At 46.8% G+C, this 21,093-nt stretch overlaps 3 protein-coding genes across 14 annotated transcripts; 2 read left to right on the forward strand and 1 right to left on the reverse strand.

Moving 5' to 3' along the window:
• The first annotated feature begins 316 nt into the window (after positions 1-316).
• On the forward strand, positions 317-2,113 carry LOC117188273. The gene is made up of 2 exons (XM_033391830.1): positions 317-844; positions 903-2,113. Exons 1-2 carry the CDS (start codon positions 406-408, stop codon positions 1,967-1,969), a joined length of 1,506 nt encoding a protein of 501 aa, XP_033247721.1. The 5' UTR covers positions 317-405; the 3' UTR covers positions 1,970-2,113.
• LOC108159756 (protein NDRG3) lies at positions 2,001-20,789 on the reverse strand. 12 transcript variants are annotated; one of them, XM_017293301.2, is made up of 8 exons: positions 16,072-16,519; positions 11,121-11,475; positions 8,763-8,858; positions 7,711-7,904; positions 7,532-7,652; positions 6,905-7,469; positions 6,749-6,833; positions 2,001-3,414 (listed from the first exon to the last, which is right to left on the reverse strand). In XM_017293301.2, exons 2-8 carry the CDS (start codon positions 11,327-11,329, stop codon positions 3,014-3,016), a joined length of 1,671 nt encoding a protein of 556 aa, XP_017148790.1. In that variant the 5' UTR covers positions 11,330-11,475; positions 16,072-16,519; the 3' UTR covers positions 2,001-3,013. The 12 variants fall into 12 exon arrangements, with proteins under 12 accessions (XP_017148790.1, XP_017148791.1, XP_017148792.1 ...); XM_017293302.2 differs by having other exon boundaries at positions 8,763-8,846; positions 16,072-16,518; XM_017293307.2 differs by lacking the exon at positions 2,001-3,414 and adding an exon at positions 4,177-4,786 and having other exon boundaries at positions 16,072-16,512.
• Positions 17,471-20,370, forward strand: LOC117188271. Its single transcript, XM_033391826.1, has 2 exons — positions 17,471-17,617; positions 17,677-20,370. Exon 2 carries the CDS (start codon positions 17,682-17,684, stop codon positions 20,250-20,252), a length of 2,571 nt encoding a protein of 856 aa, XP_033247717.1. The 5' UTR covers positions 17,471-17,617; positions 17,677-17,681; the 3' UTR covers positions 20,253-20,370.
• Positions 20,790-21,093: the final 304 nt, after the last annotated feature.

Here is a 21,093-nt window from a genome sequence, read left to right on the forward strand (position 1 = left end):
CCACATAATACTGAAAAATACCGCAGAAAAATATCGGTAAACTTACGGTATTTCTGAGGGTCAAACGGTCACACTGCTGCTGAGTCTTTGAATGGTCCATAAAAAAGGGTATGTGCTGTTGCCCAAAACCTAAGGCCAAGGTATATTTCAAAGCTGATGAACAATATTTAAGGAAGATAAATTTAATGTGACTCATGGTATATTAAGCAAATGAGGTGGATTTTACATTGCAGGCATTACATTTTACATTGCTGTCCATACCCTCTTTTTCCCACCAACATGTAGCAAATGTGTAGTAACCGTGTGGAATAGCCATGTAAAATGTAATAAATTAGAAAAATGTCAACAATTCAGAAATTCGAGAATTAAGAGAAAACAAAAACAAACGTAATTTAAATTTTAAAAATGAGCAAACATTCCGTTCCTTTCGATGAAAAGGATGAAGATGTCAACGAACCCGAGCAGAAGTACGCCCGCCTGCTGAGCCCGGCTGGTAGTCTGGACCTGCACAATGGAAAGTGGTCAGCAGGGGAGGTGGAACACTTCCTGAGCATAATCAGCCAGTTGAAGCTGCAAAAGCCGCTTGAGAGAAAGCGCAACGCAGAGGTCTTCATTCTGATCTCCAAGGAAATGGAAAAACAGCTCGGCTCTGCCAAGACTCCCGACCAGCTGAGAATCAAGTACATGGCTTTGAGGCGGCAGTATTTCCAGGCGATGCTTAGCGGCAAGCAGTGTCAGCACTTTGAGGCACTGCACGAGCTTCTCCAAGGATGCCGGGACAAGTATCCAGAGACTGACAGCAATCTCAGCAGCTATGGTGAAGAAATCATGACTGATGGAGACGGTATGTCATCCAGCTCCAAATGATAATGGAAGTGTATAACATTGAGATTCCTTTCCAGATGCCATGGATGCCTCGTCGTCGATGCCCAGCAATATCCGCTGCAAGTGGGTGGACGGCGAGGTAGATGTCTTCTTGGACCTCATTACATCCATGGGCCTGCAGGCGGCACTGCTGCGCAAGCGGAACGCAAAAGTTTTTAAGCTGCTCTCCAAGGAAATGGCCAAAAGACAATACAATAAAGGCCCTGACAAGCTGCGCATCAAATTCCAGCTGCTCAGACGCCTGTACAACAAGACCAAGAACGGAGGCGACACCTTCGAGTATTTCGAGGCCATGCGAAAGCTACTTGATCCCACAGAGGAGGAGCTAGCAGCTGTGGATGCGAAACCCATAATATGCAGTGGCAGCGATAGTGAATCCAACGACAGCGACGACGAGGACGGTTCGCAGCGTGGAGGAGCCCACTTCTGGACAGACGAGGAAGTGGATGCCTTTCTGCTGATCATCAAGGAGAACGGCTTCTTCCGCGCCCTAGATGGCTCTAAGAAGCGAAACTTCAAGACCCTGGTGCACATCTCCAACATTCTGGCCAAGCAGTCCTTCAAGCGAACGCCCCACCAGCTGCGCAACAAGCTCCGCCTCCTCATTAAGCGCTACCGCGAGGCCAAAAAGGATGGCCTCAGCCATGTCCGCATTCTTCCCCGTCACTTCCAGCTGTTCGATGAGCTAATCAACGCCCCCAAGGGGCTCGGGCGTCGCAGCGCCCAAAAGCCAGCCCGCTCTGCTCCAGCTTCCACTGCTGCTGACCCCGAATTCCTCTCGGACAGTGACAGCGAGAGTTCCACCTCCAGCTGTGACCTGCTGAAGGCAGCCGGCGAGAGCGACGACTACGAGGATGCCTTCGAGATCGCCACCGAGCCCACGCCCCTGGAGGTGCTCACGTCGATGAACGAGGGGCAAAAGGACCTGGTGGAGTATCTCAAGCAATCGAACGATGCCTTTCTCAGGCAGCAGAGAGATATGCAGAAGGTATTCCTTCAGGATGTTACGGAGCTTGTGCGTCAGGAACGGGAGGATACTATTCGCCTGATATCGGAACTGCTGGGTCCCAAACATCCGATCTGAGGAGAGGAGGGAAAAGCAAAGGCTGCATGACTTGTCTCAAGCTTCTAAAACTTTTATTGAATTGAATTCGAAGTTATTGCAAAAAGTTGTCATTATTCATATATGTATATACTCGTATTTATGTATATATTTATTCTATATTCATATCGTGTTTGTGTGGCTGTATGTTTGCGGTGCTGGGTGTGTGTGTGTGTGTTTGGTGTTGTATGGGGTCTGTTGTCCAATATTTATCTATGTAGGTTCTTGTATAATTATATATGTAATTTTGAGAGATTTGTGTATTCGTATTTTTCGTTATTTTGATATGCTACACTTTTTCGTTTTCGTTATTCTTGGGATTAAGTTAACAGTTTTTTCGTTTTAATTTTTGTTTTAACATTAAGCGAAAATGCTTTTAATCTTTGAGTTCATCGGGATCTTAATCGATCCATCCGTGTGCACGGATATATCCATGCACACATATGTATATTTTTGTATATTGTTCGTTTCTGATTTCGTTACGCTTCGTTTCACAACAACTAAGCAAGCTCGTCAAAAAAAGGATTCTTAAGCTGCCAATCCGTACCGATCTGGCTGGATATACATATGTGGGGGGTTTTTGTGTCTTGTGGGGGCTATGTTCTATGTACTGCATGCGTAACGCTCAGGCACAAAGTGTAAATTACAAATATCTCGATAGAGCCTCTCCGCACTCTTTCTCTCTTTCGATCGATAATCGGGGAAAGCGAAAACAAGAACGTATTCTCTTTGGTGGCTAACGTAATTATTGGGTCTTTTCTCTAGCGGTGAGTGTGTGTGTAGTGGAGTGTGGGGTGTCTCTTGGAGCACGGCTCGGCTTTTAAGTTTACTCTGAAGCTTGGCTTGACTTGGCTGCGCTGCGCTGCGGCTGCTGCTGTTGCTGTGTGATTATTTCTGCTCTCTTTTCGCTTGTAACAACATTAACAGTGTGTGAATTAAGGCCTGACCATCTATTTAGTGTACCTTGGTGTGGCGTAGTTTTGGTTTCTCTTGGTTGTGGGAAGGGTAGGAGTAGGGCGTAACAATCTAGGAGCTGACCGGCTCGGGCAGTGGGTTCTCGGTGATGCGTATCTTGTTGCTCTGTGTGCCGTAGTAGAGTGTGCCGGATGTGTCTGTGGTGACGTAGGCACGGTTGCCATTTCCGTTTCCGTTCTCCTGGTCTTCTTCCTCCTCGCTGGCGTCGGCGTTGTTATTGTCCCCGGCTCCGTTTCCGGCTCCGGCTCCGTTGTTGGTACAGTTGATGGCCGTCTCGCGTAGCCGATTGCCAATCCGGAGATTTAGCTGCCTCTGGCGATCATGCTCCCGTTCCTTGTCGCGCTCCTCCCTCGCTTGTTGCTGCTGCTCCCGGAAGTTGGCGAAGAATATCGAGGAGTAAGTGTGGTACTTGGTGCCGCACGGGGAGCTCGCCGGCGTCGAAAGAGGCGTTGCTGTGGCAGTATTAGTGGTTGATTGTTGGTTGTTTTTGGAGGGGAAGGTAGTAGTTATTTACGTTATGTTACTCTTGAGCATGTAAGTTGTTGATTGGTTGACTGATTGATTGATTGACTGGTTGGTTGGTTGGTTGTTCTTGATGGGTGTTTCTTTATACACTTTCTAGGGATTTGCTGCTGTTTAAAAGATGTCTGTGTAGGCGTGTGATGTTTCTGGACATTCTGTGTGTGTGTGTGTGTGTGGAGTGCATCTTGATTGATGACTGATTCAGGATGATGCGGCGACAATCGTTGCTCTGGTTGATGAGTCGATCTGACAATGAGGGGAGGATTTTCTGGATGGAGGGCGCCATCTGCCGGTGATGTCAAGGATGATGCTGTGGGAAAGAGACGCGACTCGACACGTTTCGAATCACTGGAACTAGTTCCTTTTCAGGGTTCGTCACAGTTTGAAATTTACGTTGTTCGTTTTATTCAGAATTCTCAGATATACAACAAAAGCTTACACTTTCAGTTATTGTTTTTCTTTTCTTTGCATATACTTTTGTATGTATTTATGTATTTTGGTTGTATGTATATAATAGCAATGTCTGTGTGTATATTTGTAGAAAGTATGTATAAATGTATTGCTTCAAATACTCGTACATGGGGCGCTGTAAGCTGCGGCTGCTGCGTGGGGTTGTGGTGTGGCAATGTGTTGATGTGTGCGGTACAGCTTGACTTTTGGGGCAGGAAAATAAACAAGTAAGAAAACAAGACCATGGTGGAAATATGTATCGAACATATACATACATACATAGGCAATACGTTTATTGTAAATATTTATGTAGACAACAAAAAAAAGTGGAAACTAATGCTGCTGCCGCTTCTTAGATCTCTTACGACTATATATGTATAATCAATAATCAATATAAAAGGTCAACGTAAAAACAAAGAGCACACACAAACGAAAAAAGAAAAGCTTCAGGGGACTCCCCGGATCGGGAGAAAGGAAAGCTTCAACTTGTTGCTGTACCGTTACTGTTTCGAGAGGGCGTGTGTGTGCATTTCCTTCGGTGTGTGTGTGTGTGTGTGTGTGTGTGTGGGTGTGTGTGTGGGTGTGTGGGTGTGTGTGGGAGTTGTTTTTATGGGTGTGGTTACATCCAATTTGTCTCACTCTAGGGCCCCTCCGGTTACTTCTTGGGGGTGTGGGCGGGGGGAGTCTGTGCTGCCGTCACACCGCTGTTCCTGCTCTATCTCTCTTAAGCTTTCTTCCTGGGCTTTCTCTCCTTTTTTTTTCTCACTCACTGCACACTAAGCTCAATTTGTGTGGAACTGCTCCGACTGGCCATTGAGATTTTGCGTGCCAGCTTTTGGAGCGTGCCAACGGCTTTTTGTGGGGGGTTTTTACAATTATTTTTTGTTGTTGTAGTAATTGTAGTTGTAGTTGTTGTATTTTGTATTCAATTTGCGTGTAAATAAATGAAATAAATAAAACATCAAATAAATTATAGGTTTTTTTCTAATTAAGGTGTTCTTGTGTGTCTGTGTGTGTGTGAGTGGGTGTGTGGGTGGGTCAGTGGATGTGTTGTGTGTGGGGGGAAAATCAAAGAGCATTGGAAAAGCGTCAAAGCATCAAGTGCCAGGCGGCCCTGTACTCTACTGTTTAGCATAGCCGGGAGTCAAAAGCCAAAATCTACGTGTGTGCAGGCGAATGCAAGTCACTTGAGAGTATTTTTGTTCTCTAAACTCTACATTTTGACTATTTTATAAGTACATATTGTATGTGTGTTTATATACGAATGTTAATTTGAATTATTTTATTAATTAATTAACTAAATGCATTCCAACTAGAATTTCGGTTTTGTTATTTGTATCGGTATTTTACTGCGCTGTGCCTTGGGGGTTGGTACGTCCTACTGGGGCTTCTCGGATACTACAGTTGGGTATTTACATATGTTTTGTGTGTGTGTGTTTTGGTCGGCGGGCGGGTGTACAAATATACATACCATATATGCGTTTATTATATTTTGTTGTTTTGTTGAAATTATAGAGAACGCGCATTAGATTACGAGAGTAAATAGTTTGTTGGTTGGAAACGAATTTCGAAACGAAAAGAAAATCAGAATTAGAGTGCAAAAGAACACAGTTGTTTTTTTTGGGGCATCAGAGACCAGACCCAGACCGGGACCAGGCCGGTGGATGGATGGACAGATGGATGGTTGGATGGATGGATGGTTGGGGCATGAAATCGAATGTGTGGCACCCAAGGTCGTGTGCATATTCATGGCGTGGCATGGGGATGTGGTTGGTTTTGTAATTGATTGAGAGTGCAATTTCGTGTGATATATAGTTTTTGGTTTGTTTTTCATTTGGATTCGTGTGGCGTGTTGTTCGGTAGTTTTGGTATAGTTTTTTTTGCATTTTTTTTTTTCGTATTTTTTGTATATATATATATTTTTTTGGTATGTTGGTTTTTAGCAAAAACAAGCAGTTTTGGAGAAAGGAAAAAGAAATGAAAAACAAAGTAATGAACATATTGAAATATCTTGTTTTTTCTGTTGATGCGATAATGCATTTGGCGTTCGTATTGAATTGGGGTATACTTCATCGGTTTCTGTGTGTTCGTGGGAAGGGTCTGGCCCTATCTAGGGGAAGTTTTGGAGGGGCTGGGGGGAGGTTATATGTATATTGTATATAGAGAAAGTAAACGATTGATTTTCAACAACTTTTCGGTTTTTATTTGAAATACTTTTCTTGCGTACAAATACTTTTGGTTCTTCAACATAATACGAACGAATTTCAATGTTTTTTTTTCCAATTTGTAAATTTGTTAGATATAAAATTTTGCACAATTTGTTTAAAATTAGTTTTTCTTTGGTTTTTTGTTTCGTTTAGGTTTGAAAAGCTTTTGATTCTCAAAGATTCTCATCCGTTTAGGCTAAGGTTTAGGTTGGGTAAGGCCAGAAGGCGACTTGGATTCTGTGTGTCTAGGATCTAGGGTGTGATAGATTGCAGGGTCTAGGCTAGGTGCCTAATTGGACTGGTTCTTGAACTGAACTGAACTGAAACTAAGCTTCTCTTGGGGGAGGGTTCTGGAGGCAGCTCCACGACTGCTCGCAGTCCCAGTCGGGGTTCTTGAGGAACAAGACTAAGATAGTGGTAGTAAGAGTAGTAGTAGTAGTAGTAGTAGTAGTAGTAGTAGTAGTAGTAGTAGTGGATAGTTAAGAGGGGAGTAGTAAGTAGGTAATAGATTGCTGAGATTGTAGCAGAGATTGCTGAGGTTGTTCAGTTGTTGTTGGAGTAGTTGGTTGATGTTGTTGTGGTGGAGTGTGCGTGTTCTAACACTTACCATAGCCCTCGCCCTGCAAGAACAGCCGAAAGGCCTCGGCCAGCTTGGCCGGCTGCTCCTCGAGCACCAGAGCGCAATCGGAGATCTGAAAGGCAGAGGGAATCGACGGTCAGAAATCGGATAATCCATACAGTAAGAGGATAATCAATCAAAAACCTTCATCCAGGACGAGTTTGTGGGGTCCAGGCGACCATTGAAGGTCACCGTGTCGTCCACGTGCGGCGAGAGCGAACCCGTAATGTTGATGACGGGCATCTTCAGGGTGGTGGCCGCCGTCTCCGTGCCCGGGGTGCCTGGCGGAGTGCGCGCCAGGTGCAGGTCGTTGCGATGGATGTATGCGTTGATGAGCATGGCCAGGTTAGTCGGGTTGACGGCACGCTCAAAGTGCTGCTTATACATCTGCACCAGGTCGTGGTTACGCTCCTCCGGATTGCGTCCAAAGTGGTGCCACATCAGATAGTCAATGACGCCCTGAGTCATGCCCTTGGTGCGCAAGAAGCGGGCGTTGAAGCTCTGGTAGCCCCACTCGATCCACCCCGACTGCGTGGACACGCAGTTGATCAAGCACAGTGCCCCCACCTTGTCCGGGTGGCCGTGGGCGAATCTGGCCAGGATGTTGGCTCCAGCTCCCACTCCGAATCCAATCACGGACTTCAATCCAAAGTGCGACAGCACGAACAGCAGCTGGGCGGCTAGCTCATCCATGGTTGGATACACGTAGCTGTTTGGAGGAAGATCGAGTGCATTAGCGAGATTCCAGGTGATTTGTATTTTAGGACTTACTCCTCTGGCAATGCTGGGGCACCCTCCTCCTGCCCGGGTGCCGTCACGTGGTACACACAGAAGTTCTCCAGCAGGCCCCGCATCACTGGGAAGTTGAAGAAGCCAGCGAAGCTGGTGGCATCTGTGCGAGCACGTATTCTAAGACTGGAGCTTACTTCAGTTTAAAGAACAGTACTCACAGTTCAGGCCCAGATCATGATAGGTGACGATGGCCGGCTTGGAGGTATCGCCCTGTATGGCCACGTGTATGTCGCCCTTGTCTGTGGGCACACGGCGCTGGTCGCAGGCCTCCAGGATGGAGCCTCGTGCGTTCGGGAAGTGCAGCTGCACGGAGCGCAGTTCGATGTCGTCCATGGGGTCAACGGGCATGGTGCTGTGGTGAGGAATGGCAAAGCGGGGATTCAATTAGTAACCAAGTGAGTCTGTTTCCTGGTGAATCAACTGATTGATTAGTGGGGTTTTGGGCAGCAGCAGCAGCAGGAGCAGCAGCTGCAAAAGCGGCAGCTGTTCATGGACTGGCATCCAGTCGGACTATGGCTCTGGGTGCATCCTTATCTATGGACTGGTCTAAAAGGCTACTAATAATGCTAATCGGTAATGTAAATCGGGGAGGACTGCGGCATGATCTCGCTGCTCGACTACGCTCTATATGGCATACAGTATATGTTTATGTATCGTATAGTATTTATAGTGAATGCAAAACTCAAATCAAATCAAGACGAAAGAAGTTCGGTCAATCAACATTCGGGTTAGGGCAGAGAGATAGATAGAGAGAGAGAGAGAGAGATAGAAAGATGCTGTTTATAGGGCTTAGTTCTATTTATCGTCTGCTTGCAATTCACACAACCAAAAACTCAAACTCAACTCAAATCTAGGCAAAGATACTTACAAACGTACGAGTTGCGAGTATGTACTGTTGTCTCTCTCGCAGAGATATTCATAAATCAAATTCTAATGTGTGACAAATTAACATTAACATAAAACAAAACTCTAAACTTGTGTGATAGTGTAAGAGTGTTACAGTGTTTACGGTGTGTGTGTATATTTGAGTGTGAAAGGGAGGGATGGGACGCTCGAATATCTTACATTCGGAGGTGGGGGGGCGGGGGGTGTTTGAGATATACAATATATATTTGGGGTATATACGTAGGTTCATGGGGAATCTGATTCGGTCGCTGCTTGGGCTGTTGTTCTTGGTTCTTGGTTCTTGGGATCGGTGGACTTTGCTTACCCCAGCAGGTGTGCCTCCTCGGCAGTGTGTGTCGGTGCTGACGGCATCTTGGTGTTCAGAGTCTTACCAGTTTTGTCGCGGTCTCTGAAAGAGAGTCTATGAGCATGCAAGCAAAGAATAACCAAAAAAACACAAACTCTAGGCAGTTCCTTGAGGACTTTTCCATGGTTATACGTATGTGAAAAATCAGCAAGAAACCTCTTTCGATATATGTATGTATAAAGATATATTTCTTTTGAGTAATTCTTAGGGGATATTAACAGAGAAAGGCACAGAGAGAGACAGAGAGATACAGAGACAGAGAGAGAGAGAGGAAGAGTATTATAGAGTAATTTCGCCGGCTTAATGAATGAAATGGGATTTTGATGGGGGGAGGGGCAAGGACGCCGTGTAGGCTGTCACGTTGCGTTACGTAAAACGTAACCAAATGAGTCACTCAATGTCATTCGGGGTAAATGACGATGTGGGATGTGGGATGTGGCAGATGTCTGGTGGAAAAAACAAGTGGCGCCAGAAATATGAGCCCAGCTGCTGCCATAATAATTTACCGTTCCCCTCGGAGCAGCGCTCTCTTAAACTTCCGCTACCTTTTTGGAGCAGGAAACAGAGAGAGAGCTGGAATGCGAGAACAACTTTTGTTTACTCTCCCACCCTTTTTTGGCAAACATAAAAGTTTTACTGCGAGGCGAGGACGGGCCCCAAACTCAATTAGTTAATGTTGAAGTAGTGGCGGGGGGAGAGGAAGGTCTGGAGGGAAACTTGGAGAAAGGTGGATTCATTATCCTGGAATTGCTGGAATGGAATGGCTATCACCTTTAATTGGCTACGTGATTATGCTCTAGCCGAGTCACAGGGCAATCCCCCAGGATAGGAGGAGAAAAAACTATTCGAATGGAATTCTTGCCAGTTGCCAGTGCTACAACTACGCTTTTAAGGACAGATTTAATTGGAATGAAATTCAGACTTTAATTGATTACGTGATTATCCCCGAACGGAGCTTTGGGTAATCCCCCATAGGAGGTAATTGAAGAGAGTGACCACAGGGCAATTACTATTGCCGGCTCTGGTAGGGGAAGGTGTCCATCCATTCAAGGACAGATTTAACCAACTAATTACAGGCCACAGGCATTTTTAGTTGAATCGAATCGATTCCTTTACACCAACAATTCCAGTCCTGAGACTCTTTCTTTCGGTGGGGGAAATGGTTCTCGGGAAAGAGAATGGGGGAGAAATGAAAGAGATTGACTGTTGCCAGTTAATCTGCTGTTTATTATTTGCTTTTGTGTTCGTCTTCGACTTCGAGTTTTCAGTTTACAGCTCGACTCAAGGCGGTGCCAGGCCCTGTTTTAACCGGTTCGAGCCGGCTGAGATCGGTTTGACCCATGGATAAGTGCATTGCACTGAGCGGAGAGTGCCCGAGCTCTCGTTTACAATCGTTTGTCTCACTTGGATGCGAAATTAATTGAGCTAAATCACGGGCACAGGCTGCGGGCTCCCACTTACAGCGGAAATATTAATTAAAGCACTTGAGATCTGGCACAGATCAAGAGCGGACAGAAATAGAACGAATGTGGGTCGGACCGCGGCTGGCGTCCAACTAAAACGCTGTCGCGGCCCCCGACGATTCGGGAGTGTGGATTGAGTGGAGCTTTAGCTCTGCTCTCGTCTACGTTTGTTGTATTGACAAAACTGTAAAACTTTCAGGCAGAGCGGCAGAGCGGAAGAGAGCGCGCGGTAAGGCGGTAAAAGTGCAAACTGCGCTGCAGAAATCGGCGACCTTGAGTCATGGCTAACCCCAAAAGAAGATTCGATGACTGAATGGTGGGTTTCGAGGGACAGGCAGCTACAGATACTCTACAGAGAGAGTAATACCATTCTCCCTTCACTTTTGGTCTTTAGAGGGGATGTGGGTGATGATGTAACGGTAATGATATGTCCAGAATATATTTATGTATTCCTTGTGGCCAAATCAAATCAAATGCAATGTGCAAAAAGAACAAAAAGAGAAACAACAAATGCTACAACAGCAACAATCAAAAGCAAAAGACATGCAATCACAATTAAGCGGGAAGAGGGCGGGTAGCTGGCCGGAGGAGGACGGGGAGGTCAGTGGGAAGAGAGTGAGAGTAATGGGAAGTTGGAGTGCGAGTACGTGTGCGTGTGAGAGAGTGTATGGAACGGGAGTTGTGTGATTAAGAGTGAGGTGAGTGCGGGAGCAGTGCGCAAGGTGTACTTATACTCTCACGATAGTGGCCGGAGCGATGGCAGGAGGCTACTCTGGGGCCTCGCCTTGTACAGAATACACCTTGGGAATTCACTAGATATGTGCGGGTGGGCCACCCCCCTCGCACCACTTACCTGATACCGCCAACAATGACCGGCTGGCGCTCGGAGCGCAACAACTCCTCGCTGTCCCCGGGCGTCGATTTGATCGCCTGCCCGATCACCCGCTTGACACTCTCGAATACAGAGGGCGGGGCTGAGGGCTCGGTGGTCGACTGATAGATGGCGCTGCCATTGCCATTCACAGCCGGCAGCGATACATAGCCGCCCTCTGCTTGGGGCATTGCTTAAATTCTCTGTCTTTTCTTATCTTGTCTGAATATTTTCAGCTCGTTTGCTCTCTTGACTTTTTGCCTTAATTTTGAATACTTAGCCTGCTTCGGGTCTTCGGATTAACAAAACGAAATACGAAAACAAACGGAGCTTCCTCCTGTGCATGCAATGCATTTTGCGTGCGTGTGTGTGTGTTGGTGTGTGAGAGTGTATTAACAATGCATTTGATTCATCAGCCACCGTCGGCGTCGGCGTCGATGTTTGTGTGGGAGTATAATTGTGTGCGTGCGCCATGTTTGGATGGAGGCAGCAGACAGACAGAGACATAGATAGCGTCAGCAGCAGCGGCAACGGCAGCGGCAGCGGCGGGAACGTCACAAAACATAAATCATATAAAAATAAAGAGAAGAGTACACGAAAATTATAAAACAAAAAGGACAAAGAGACAACCACACACAAATCGAAAGCTGTGGAAAATCAGTGTATTAATGCAAGGTGTGGCACTGCCAGAGAGCTCTCTTCGGTGGCAGCCGCCCACCAAATATGCAACTCACCTTGAATCAAGAGGGAAGAGTAAAACAGAAGCGCAGTTAATGAGGGTAAATAAGCAGTGAGCCACAGCCAGTTAGTTGGTTAGTTTAGCAAATATTTTAATATATTCCAAAAGTATAAGAAAGCCAAAGCCCCACCTTTTATTGTTAGTCTAAATCTAAATCGTTATCTTTGGTAAGCCAGGGATTACTGTCACTGCTCGCACCGTTAGCCAGGTTCTACTGTGCTCAAAGCTTTTGGCGTCAATGTACGTACTTGAAACTAAATAAGCAGGCCAAGCCGCACAGTACCAGCCCCCTTGCAGCCGCAGATAAGGAAAGAAAGAGAGCGAGAGAGAGAGAGATGGAAAAAAGAGACTGCAGCCCATCATCTGCCTCTATTCTCCATCTCCTCCTCCCATTCTCTTCCTCTTCTTGCTGTAGCACATGTATGCATTACATTAACCCAGTTTTCCGCCAAGAGGGTCACCGGGTCCGGGCCGCTTCGTACCCTGGCCCAGATGAGGGCCAAGAGTGCCAAAGCCATGAAAATCTCACACATGCTCAGGAGCACGACAACGTTATGAACCCTTTTGGCAGGGGCCGCGGGGAGCTGATTGAGTGCGTCATACGAGCAAATTTATCAACTAATAATCGCAAAAAAAAAAAAGTAAAAACAACAACAAAAAGCAAAAAACAGAAGCGACTCCCCACTCGAGTGGACTGCCGCCAGCTACATGTGACGCAGCTCGACGGCAGATATAGATAAATACATACATATGTACATACATATACTCGTAGTAATACACATACAATATATATTTGTGTATAAATGTATGTACATATACGCCAAACAGAACAAAACTCGTTATGAGTAAATCTTTTTTGCGTCTTAGGTTATGAATGGCTGTGAGGGCAGAGCAGTTTGAACTCGTATCTGAACTGGAACAACATTGCGTGTGATGTATGATGACCCTCCAGAGAGAGAGAGAGAGAGAGAGTCACTGTTTAGAGTTTTATTATGCAGAAGGCAAGCACTTTCGTTGCTTCATTGGTCATTACCCATTTCAACTGCAGCAATACATGCCCGTCTTTTCTGCATAAACTCGCAATAAAAAGTACAACTTTTTCCATAAAAAGCTTTCCAAAGTAGAAGCCCCTCTCCCTCCATCAATGGTGCCCCAGTAATTGCCCAAGCTCCCTCTCCCTATCTTATCTGCTTATCTTATAAGACCATGCAGGGGTCTTGACTGATTCTTTCAGTTATTCTGATATACCTCAGCGATGGCTGGATGGACAGCCCCAGAGAAGCAAGAGAGACAGAATCGAGACCCCAGACTATGATTATAAGTCGGACCCCCAAAGACTAGAATTCTATCTGCTATGCTCTGCCGAATATCTGTAGCTTCTGGGATCATGGCTGGGTGCCCAACTTCTCCTTCAAAACCATGAATGTTTGTGAAGGATAGCTTTCCTACTAGCCGAAATCTTTATTACTCTGTCCTAAAACTATTAAAATTCCGAAATTTTACCCATTAAAACACCTTCGGGCGAGGCGCAAAGCAATGCAGAATTTCATCTCATTTAAAGTTCCGCCTGCCGTAGGCTGGAGGTTACAAGGTAATTCCACCACCCTTGCAGAAGCCACCACCACCAGGGCTCAACTTTGACCTTTTCGCCTGGCGATTTATGGGCGCTGATAAAGTTGCGCTTGCACTTTTCTCTGTGGTCGCACGTAATGATATAATGACAGCAGAAGAAATACGGGTACGAGTACATACATATATTTAAATATAGTATGCGAATAGCTAAAATATTGTATAACTATGTAACGAGTGGCAATTTATCGGCGGCACATCTGGGGCACTTCAATTCCAATAATTGCAGGCCAGCGTGTGCCATTTATGGCGAATTATTCATAATTACAATTGTACGCGAGGGTGCAACAAGGAAAGCACCAGTAGCAGTAGCAGTGGCAGAAGAGTGGGGAAAACTCGTCGAGCCATGGAAATTGGCAAATGGAGAGCAGGTTATAGGTAGACATACTCGTACAACCTAATAGTGCCGTGCCCGTACCCGTACCCGTACCCGTACCCGTGTCCGTGCCAAAGGAGCACACAAAATATCGACAATTTGGCAGAGCGCCATGGCAACCGTTGGCAGGTCAACGGGCAACAACAAACCCATTGGAGGCGGTTCCCCAGCTGGGAAAATAGTTGCAGAACTATTTGACATTTCTGTAGATCTTCTTCCGAGGAACTCCTCTTTGTGTCAGTCAGTCAATGGAAGGATTGATTTCCCCCCAGAAATAGTCGTGGAACTGCAAGCATTTCATGGTCTTGCTGTTCGATTGAGTGCAATTTGTCCGACCCTTTCAAGGATATCGCCAGCAGTAGCGACAAAATTGCAAAACGGAAATTATTCAAATGTTCTGCTTTTCTTGAGGACGGAACAACGAGGGCCTAGAGGCCAGGCACCAGGGGCCAGGGACAACTACAACGGCAGCAAATCACATAAAGGAAATGTCACGCTATGCCAGGCCGCAGGCCACCAAAAAAAACAAGATAGAAGGAACATTTTGTAGGGGCCAAAGGTAGTAATACCCTAGCATATGTATGGGGTAAGGAAAATTCCTCTAGGACTTTCTGGTTTCATTTTCCTGTAGGACTTTCGGCAGGGTAGGGATATCTTCCAGGAAACGCCTGGACAAACTGCTAGGCCAAACCAGCATACCCTTTACTGCAGGATACAAAGACGTACAAAATCACACGCTTAACGTCAGAGTGTTGTTGCAGGATATGCGAGGACATGGGGCGAGCAGAGGGGCGGTTCGGGGTTTTTGGGGGCTGGTGGCGGACTGTGCAGGTTGCTCTACTGTTACGTGTTTGCAATCGATTTGAAAGTTACATAAAAACAGAGCCGCCGCAGCAGAAGAGGGGCGGGATGGGTATGGGAGGATAACGGAGAGAGTAGGCAGTAGGTAAACCACCTGAGTGGACAAAAGAAAACACAACAGCAAGAACAACAACAGCAACGAGATGGAAGCGCCAAAAGCAATTTGTGAACTTTTTCTTCGTGTTTGTCTTCGTATCCATGTATGTCCGTATATGCGTGTTTGTGTGTGTGTTTTGGTGGTAAACTGACCTACGCATTAAATATGCAGAAAAGTCAAACGGAACGGAGGATAGAAAACGAAAGGGAATAAAGGAAAATGACTGGCGATGGCGCCGACAGGTTACCGTTACATCAAGCACTCCGTCCCCGCCTCAATCGCAATAGAGAGCAATAAAATTTCACAAAACAGCAAATAACAAGTCTGCAAGTACAGTAGAGCTTCTAACAGGTGAAAACTCTAAGAACAAAGAGAGTAGCACGTCTCCGCTTCCACTCTGCAGAGGCCCCACAGTGCTGCGGCGAAGTTTTGCTGGAGGTCGTTTAGAGCTGGGAAAACGTCGACAGAGAAAGAGAGAGAGAGAGAGAGAAAGAGAGAGGGAGAGGCAGAGACAGGCGCTGGCATTACGTCAGAGCCATGGAGCCATTCCGTGGGGCTTGTCAAAATTAGCAGCAAAAACCAAACAAAAAAAAAGGAAACCGTAAAAACGAACAAAAAATGAAGAAATTGGATGCATTAGTGTGATACATGGCTAGCAGCAGATACAACAACAACAACATGCAGGGTGGCAACTTTTAACAGCTAACTGTTAACTACAGCAGGAGAAGGAGGAACAGGCAAGCAGAAGAAGCAGTGCAAAATACAGTTGTGCTAATTGGAAAGAGAAACAGAGAAAGAGAGAGATAGAGATAGGGAGACACGAAACAGAAAGAGAAAAAGTAATTACACATACATGGATGCAAATGATAAAGTTTGGATGATGCAGCGTGTTTTAATGGGGGCGAGCGCAAGAGTTTGTAGACTTGAGAGAGAAAGACAAGACAGAGAGACGGGCGGGGGAATATGGAGAGCGAGAGTAGTAGTTGTGGGAGAGTTGCAACAAAACAAATGCACTAGGCAGAGAGCAGAGGGCAGCGTAAGAAATGGGGATGATCAAATTAAGTTACTTTTGCTGCTCTTTCGCTGCATTTTGCATTTGTTTTGTCTGGATTTGCATGTGTATGTGTGTTCATCGTGCCTGCTGTGCAGGTGTGTGTTTGGGTTTGAGGGAGTGGGGGAGAGTGTGCTGGGAAGTGGGTATAGAAGAGTGCTAGTGGACATCAAAACTCACCTGACGCTCGTCGTGGGCCGTGTGTCTGTTTGTGTGTGCGTGGGGGTGTTGGTGTCTCTCCTCCTGGCAGAAATGGGTCGACTTTGGGACTAGCAGTGGAGTGGGCAACTACTGCACGCTTTTCAATTGCTTTTCTTTACTGTTATCTATCACAGCACTGATCTTTCCACAGAAACGGACAACGGCAACAACCGCGCGACTGATTCTATGAAAAAATCAATATTCGGTCTCAAAAACGTTTTTCCAACTTGTGTAATTCTGCTCCTTTTCTATTCGCGTTCGCGTTTCGCCCTTTTTGTTCGCGCACTCGCTTCCACCCACAAGCAGGCAGCAGGCAACCGTTCGCGTTCTCACACACTTAATTGTAAAATTTTATTTGGGGAACAACATTAGCCCCAAAACTTGAAAAATATTGGAAAATGCAACCCTGTCGATGCTCGGTTCTATCGGATTCCCACTAAAGCCCCCTGTTTTTAAATAGTTCAACTACTTGAGGTAAATGGCGGAAAATATTACTGATTGTAAATTCTTCTTGAGGATTCATGCCATCTCTACTATAAACTTAAAAAAAAAACACGATATTTTTCAGCTGAACTGCGCTAAAATGATTAAATTTTCATTATTTTCAGTGGAAAATTGAAATACCCCCTTGGCTTGTAATAGGTTAATCGTTCTCCGTCAGGATTGGAAACCATATTCCTCATATTCTTTGTTCCGTTGAATATTACCAGCTAAATAGAACATTTAGCCATGCCCACTCAATTTTATACGATTGATGAATCAATTCTATACATGATTGGCCTATTCGAAATACTTGCTTTTATTGGATTTCTATATAAAATTGAAAATTAAATTAAATGGACAGTGGGCAAAACGGGCCTGAAAATGCAACGCATGCTAGGTAAATCCACCCCATTTGCTTAATATACCATGGAGTCAAGATTCAATTTATCTCCATAGAATATTGTTCATCGAGGTGGGGTTCGTACGAGCCTTGACATTTCCCTGGGCTGTTTCTACCTGTTGTCCATACCATTTTCTATGGCCCATTCAAAATTACGCTCTCCCGTCTCATTTTTGCGTTGCATGTATGAGCATCAGTGCGACCGTCTGTCCCTCAGAAATATACCGATGTAGAAAAGGTATGTTCTTACATTGTAACTACACGTAACTTTACATTTGCTACATATTAACAACATATATATAGAGTGCAATATAAACGTAAAATATGGGTATTTTTCGCGAATTTCTGAACTGTTTTTTAGTTGAATGTTTCCTCGATACACAGTATGGGTATATTTCGGAATAAAGTCCCTGAGCCTGCGTGAATGTCAAAATACCAAAGAAGAGGACTAGGTATATTTACGGTTTATATTTAAAATGAGACGGTATATTTTGGTATATTCTGAGGGTCACACTGAAGAAGACAACATGTGGTAAACAAACTTTTGCGGTCGATTTGATTAATTTGTTTCCATAAACCCGATTGAATTAGAGAACATCCCCCTAGAGCAGCACTGCGGACTGTAGAAGAGCCCCAGAACAGGTAATTATCGTGAAAGGCACATGTCCGGCATATCGGAATCGTTTTTTCCCACATTGCAGTCAAAATGCCTCGCCGCTACTCCAAGAGACTGAAGCTGGATAAGCTGAACAGCTCGGTCAACGATCACAAGGCGTCTAGTTCGAAAAGCATCAGAGCGGAGTCGAATTCCGCATGGGAGTACGCGACCGAGGACGATGGCGAGATTAACTCCGACAACGAGGATGAAGGGCGCAAGTCTGTAGACGATGGCGACGATGCCTCCAAAGACGAGATCAAAGGTACGGCTAAGTGTCTGCGGTACGTGATGGAGACGACGGCCCATTTCGCCCACCCCTCGCTGAACAAGGGGCTCGCTGTAAAGCCGGACCAAGAGCTGCAGATGTTTCCCAGCTGCAGAGAGTACGGGCCGGTGCCTGTGTTCGTGGCCAGCGACGGGCGGACGGCCTTCATTGAGCCCTGCGTGCAGCGGCCACAGGCATACGACAATTATATGCACCATCTGCTCTACCTAAGAGCCCTATACGAGAAGCGCACCAAGAAAATGAAACAGAGAGAGAAGAAGAAAAGTGTGGGGATCTACGATGCGCGCCTGTTTGACATTGCAGAGCACATAGTCTCGCAGGAGAACCGGTACTTCATGGACAGCTACGACTACTACTACACGGGCGGCAACCTCCAGACAATGAGCTACCACGGCAAGACCGTGGCCATGCACGTGAGTGGCGACAAGCTGCGGAAACTGAACTTCTCCGAGGTGCAAGACGAGGCCTATTTGTGGCATCCCCTGCACTCGGGTGTGCTGAATGAAACGTCCAGCGAGACCTTCCAGCTGCTGCCATTGGAAAGCTTTCGCGTGAACCACGGCCACATGTTTCTCTGCCGCTTCCTTAAGGAGATTTCCATCTACGAGCTGAAGGAGTCGGACTGGAGCGAGGAATTCGAGCTGGTCTGTCAGAGCAAGCACAGCAGCGAAGATGTGCCCTTTATCAGCGCCTCGCAGGCGGCGGGCAACGCCAACATCTTGGCCCTTGCCTGCCAAGATCGGACCGTGAGCTTCCTAGACATCGTCACGCAGCAGGACATCGAAAAGCACAATGTATGCATGCTGAAATCCTTCAACAAGCATAGCAGCACCTGGGCCCAGTTGCTACCCTCAGGGAGCAGCAGCTTCCACTACCTTTGCCAACCGATGCTGATTACTGTGGACGTGCGCATCGACCAGCCGCTCAATCCGTGCCACGCCAGCAGTGTCGATATGAAACAGTGCGAGACCTTCTCCTGCCTCGCCCGCAGCGCCAATCCCAACCTGCTGTATGTGGCCAGTAACCACAAGCTCCACTGCCTCGACGTGCGCTGTCTGGGCAAGAGGGTCTCCGATCGCGCCGTGCTCACCTGGACCCACCAGATGACCTACCCGCCCACCTTCATGGACACATGCATCCACAATGGCAGCGAGTACGTTGCCATGAGCAGCCTTCTGCCCAGCGATCAGCGCATCTGCGAGCTGAATGGAGCACTGGCCCAAAGCGTGGAGGAAATGTCTTCCCCCACGATTCCATACAAACCCCTCACGATGGAGGAGGGGCTGATCGATGCCCGACTGCAGGGCTACGTTGATGTGTACGCGGATCTTCCGGAGCGAGTCAAGGCTTGCGTCACGGGGCTGCGCTTCGACAAGCTGAAGAAGGAGAATCCCGATCATGACTTTGCCCAGCTGCTGACCTCCAACAGCATCGGGGATGTATTCAGCCAGCGGCTGACGGTACGCAACAACGCGGAGTACAAGGAGTATCGCACGGGTCTCCACAACATACCGGCCATCAGCTACTACGGCTACAAGGTCAACCAGTGCGTACAGCCGCAGCCACTAAGGTGCACCGAGGTGCAGTCTACTCCCATTCTAAGGGACATCATCAAGGCGGAAGCACGGCGTGCTTCAATGGAAGAAGAGAAGCCCGAGGAAATCACCATCGAGTACGGCCTGGTCGAGTCGCAGGAAGAGATCAACGCATCCCAGGAGACAAACACTTCAAAGGAGAATGCTGATCCAGTAGCAGCTGGATCTCCAGAACCGTTCAAAGCGGATGTAAAGAAGAAAGCAAAGGAAGTCAGCCGTGGACCCTGGCAGAAGTCCGCCTACAAGCTGTCCAGGTACACGGACATGTTGAGCACCCGCCTCCTGAGTGTGTGGGACATGGACGACTACGACCACACCCGGGACGTGTATGCCAGCATGATCAACGAGCAGCTGAAGGAAGAGAAGACGGAGACGAAAGACCGCATGGACGACTGGCTGAATCAGCTCAAGCCGGAGGCCCCACCGACGGAAGACGACGACTTTCCCCTAGTGCCCGGCACAAACCTGCCCAAACGCTATGGGGTCACAACTGCGGACTGCACCCTCATCGAGTCGATTTCAATTGAAGACCCCGATGTTCTGGTCAGCCCCAAGAAGGAAACGTATGCGGACACCCTAGGGCCCAGTTCCAGCCAGCGACGATACTCCATTCTAGGCCCTGGGCAGTCAACGATCATCGAGCACTATTTCGAGGAAAAGACCATACCACAGTTCGAACCCAAGCCTAATCCAACGCCTGCCAAGAAACCCAAGACCATCTACACCAAAGGATTCTAGCTCCTGACACACTCCTATGAACAGCTGCTTATAATCTAAGTAGGCCTAGAGAGCAGAACAATAACTATAAGTTGTGTTAGATAACTGCGCTGATAATATTGAAAACTAAGAAAATTACCCAAGTGAGTAATCTTTGGTTTATACTCGCCATTTTGATTGGCCAATGCCCCGATTGGCCCCTCCCGTTGATGCAGCATCTCCTGATAGGTCGGGCTCATAGGCAGGATTCACTATGCCCCCGATGGGCTCCACCACGAACCGATCGTTTCGACGCTTCAGGGCAAAGCCCAGGGAATTGCTCCCCAAATCTGAGTTATTCCGTAGCTCCTGCAACATTTTCTGGACCACCACACGACCGCGCTGAGAGTGACACTGATTCCAACTGATTTCCAATTAATTTGTTCCGATTTTATTCAATTGTTTCATTCGATTTGGGGCCCCACACTCTTGGGGCAAGACTCGATATCGCTGGACGGGGCTCAGTGGGGCGTAACATGATCCAAGGGTGACAAATTCGCATTCAGAGGAGTGCCCATGTAGATTGTGTTGAATACTCTGAGCTCATACTATTTCTGATATCTGTACTAAGCGGGCAATAGCTGAGGATACTTATCTGAAGCGGAACAGAATGACTGGGGTTCTTTAACACGACAGAAATTTAATAAAATCTCGTTTTAAGCCATCAGAAACGTATTCTACTTGTAGGAAATCTTTTCTACTACTACTGCAATACCTCGTAAGCCTAGGAAATACCATTTAAGTGTAGCTCCACCCCGAAAGAAGGGCGCCTGCGCTTTCCTTCAAGGGAGGAGGAGCATATCCTTATGTTTAGCAACTGCTA

The sequence above is a fragment of the Drosophila miranda genome, chromosome 3 (assembly GCF_003369915.1).
Source record: "Drosophila miranda strain MSH22 chromosome 3, D.miranda_PacBio2.1, whole genome shotgun sequence".
NCBI lineage: Eukaryota > Metazoa > Arthropoda > Insecta > Diptera > Drosophilidae > Drosophila > Drosophila miranda.

Excerpts from the sequence above, each read along its gene's own strand:
- LOC108159756 (XM_017293301.2), bottom strand. The coding sequence starts at position 11,329 with ATGCCCCAAGCAGAGGGCGGCTATGTATCGCTGCCGGCTGTGAATGGC. Across the intron at positions 8,859-11,120 it reads GTCATTGTTGGCGGTATCAG|ACTCTCTTTCAGAGACCGCG; the intron begins GTAAGTGGTGCG and ends GCATGCTCATAG. Across the intron at positions 7,470-7,531 it reads GCCCCAGCATTGCCAGAGGA|CTACGTGTATCCAACCATGG; the intron begins GTAAGTCCTAAA and ends TCCTCCAAACAG.
- LOC117188271 (XM_033391826.1), top strand. The coding sequence starts at position 17,682 with ATGCCTCGCCGCTACTCCAAGAGACTGAAGCTGGATAAGCTGAACAGC.
- LOC117188273 (XM_033391830.1), top strand. The coding sequence starts at position 406 with ATGAGCAAACATTCCGTTCCTTTCGATGAAAAGGATGAAGATGTCAAC. Across the intron at positions 845-902 it reads AATCATGACTGATGGAGACG|ATGCCATGGATGCCTCGTCG; the intron begins GTATGTCATCCA and ends ATTCCTTTCCAG.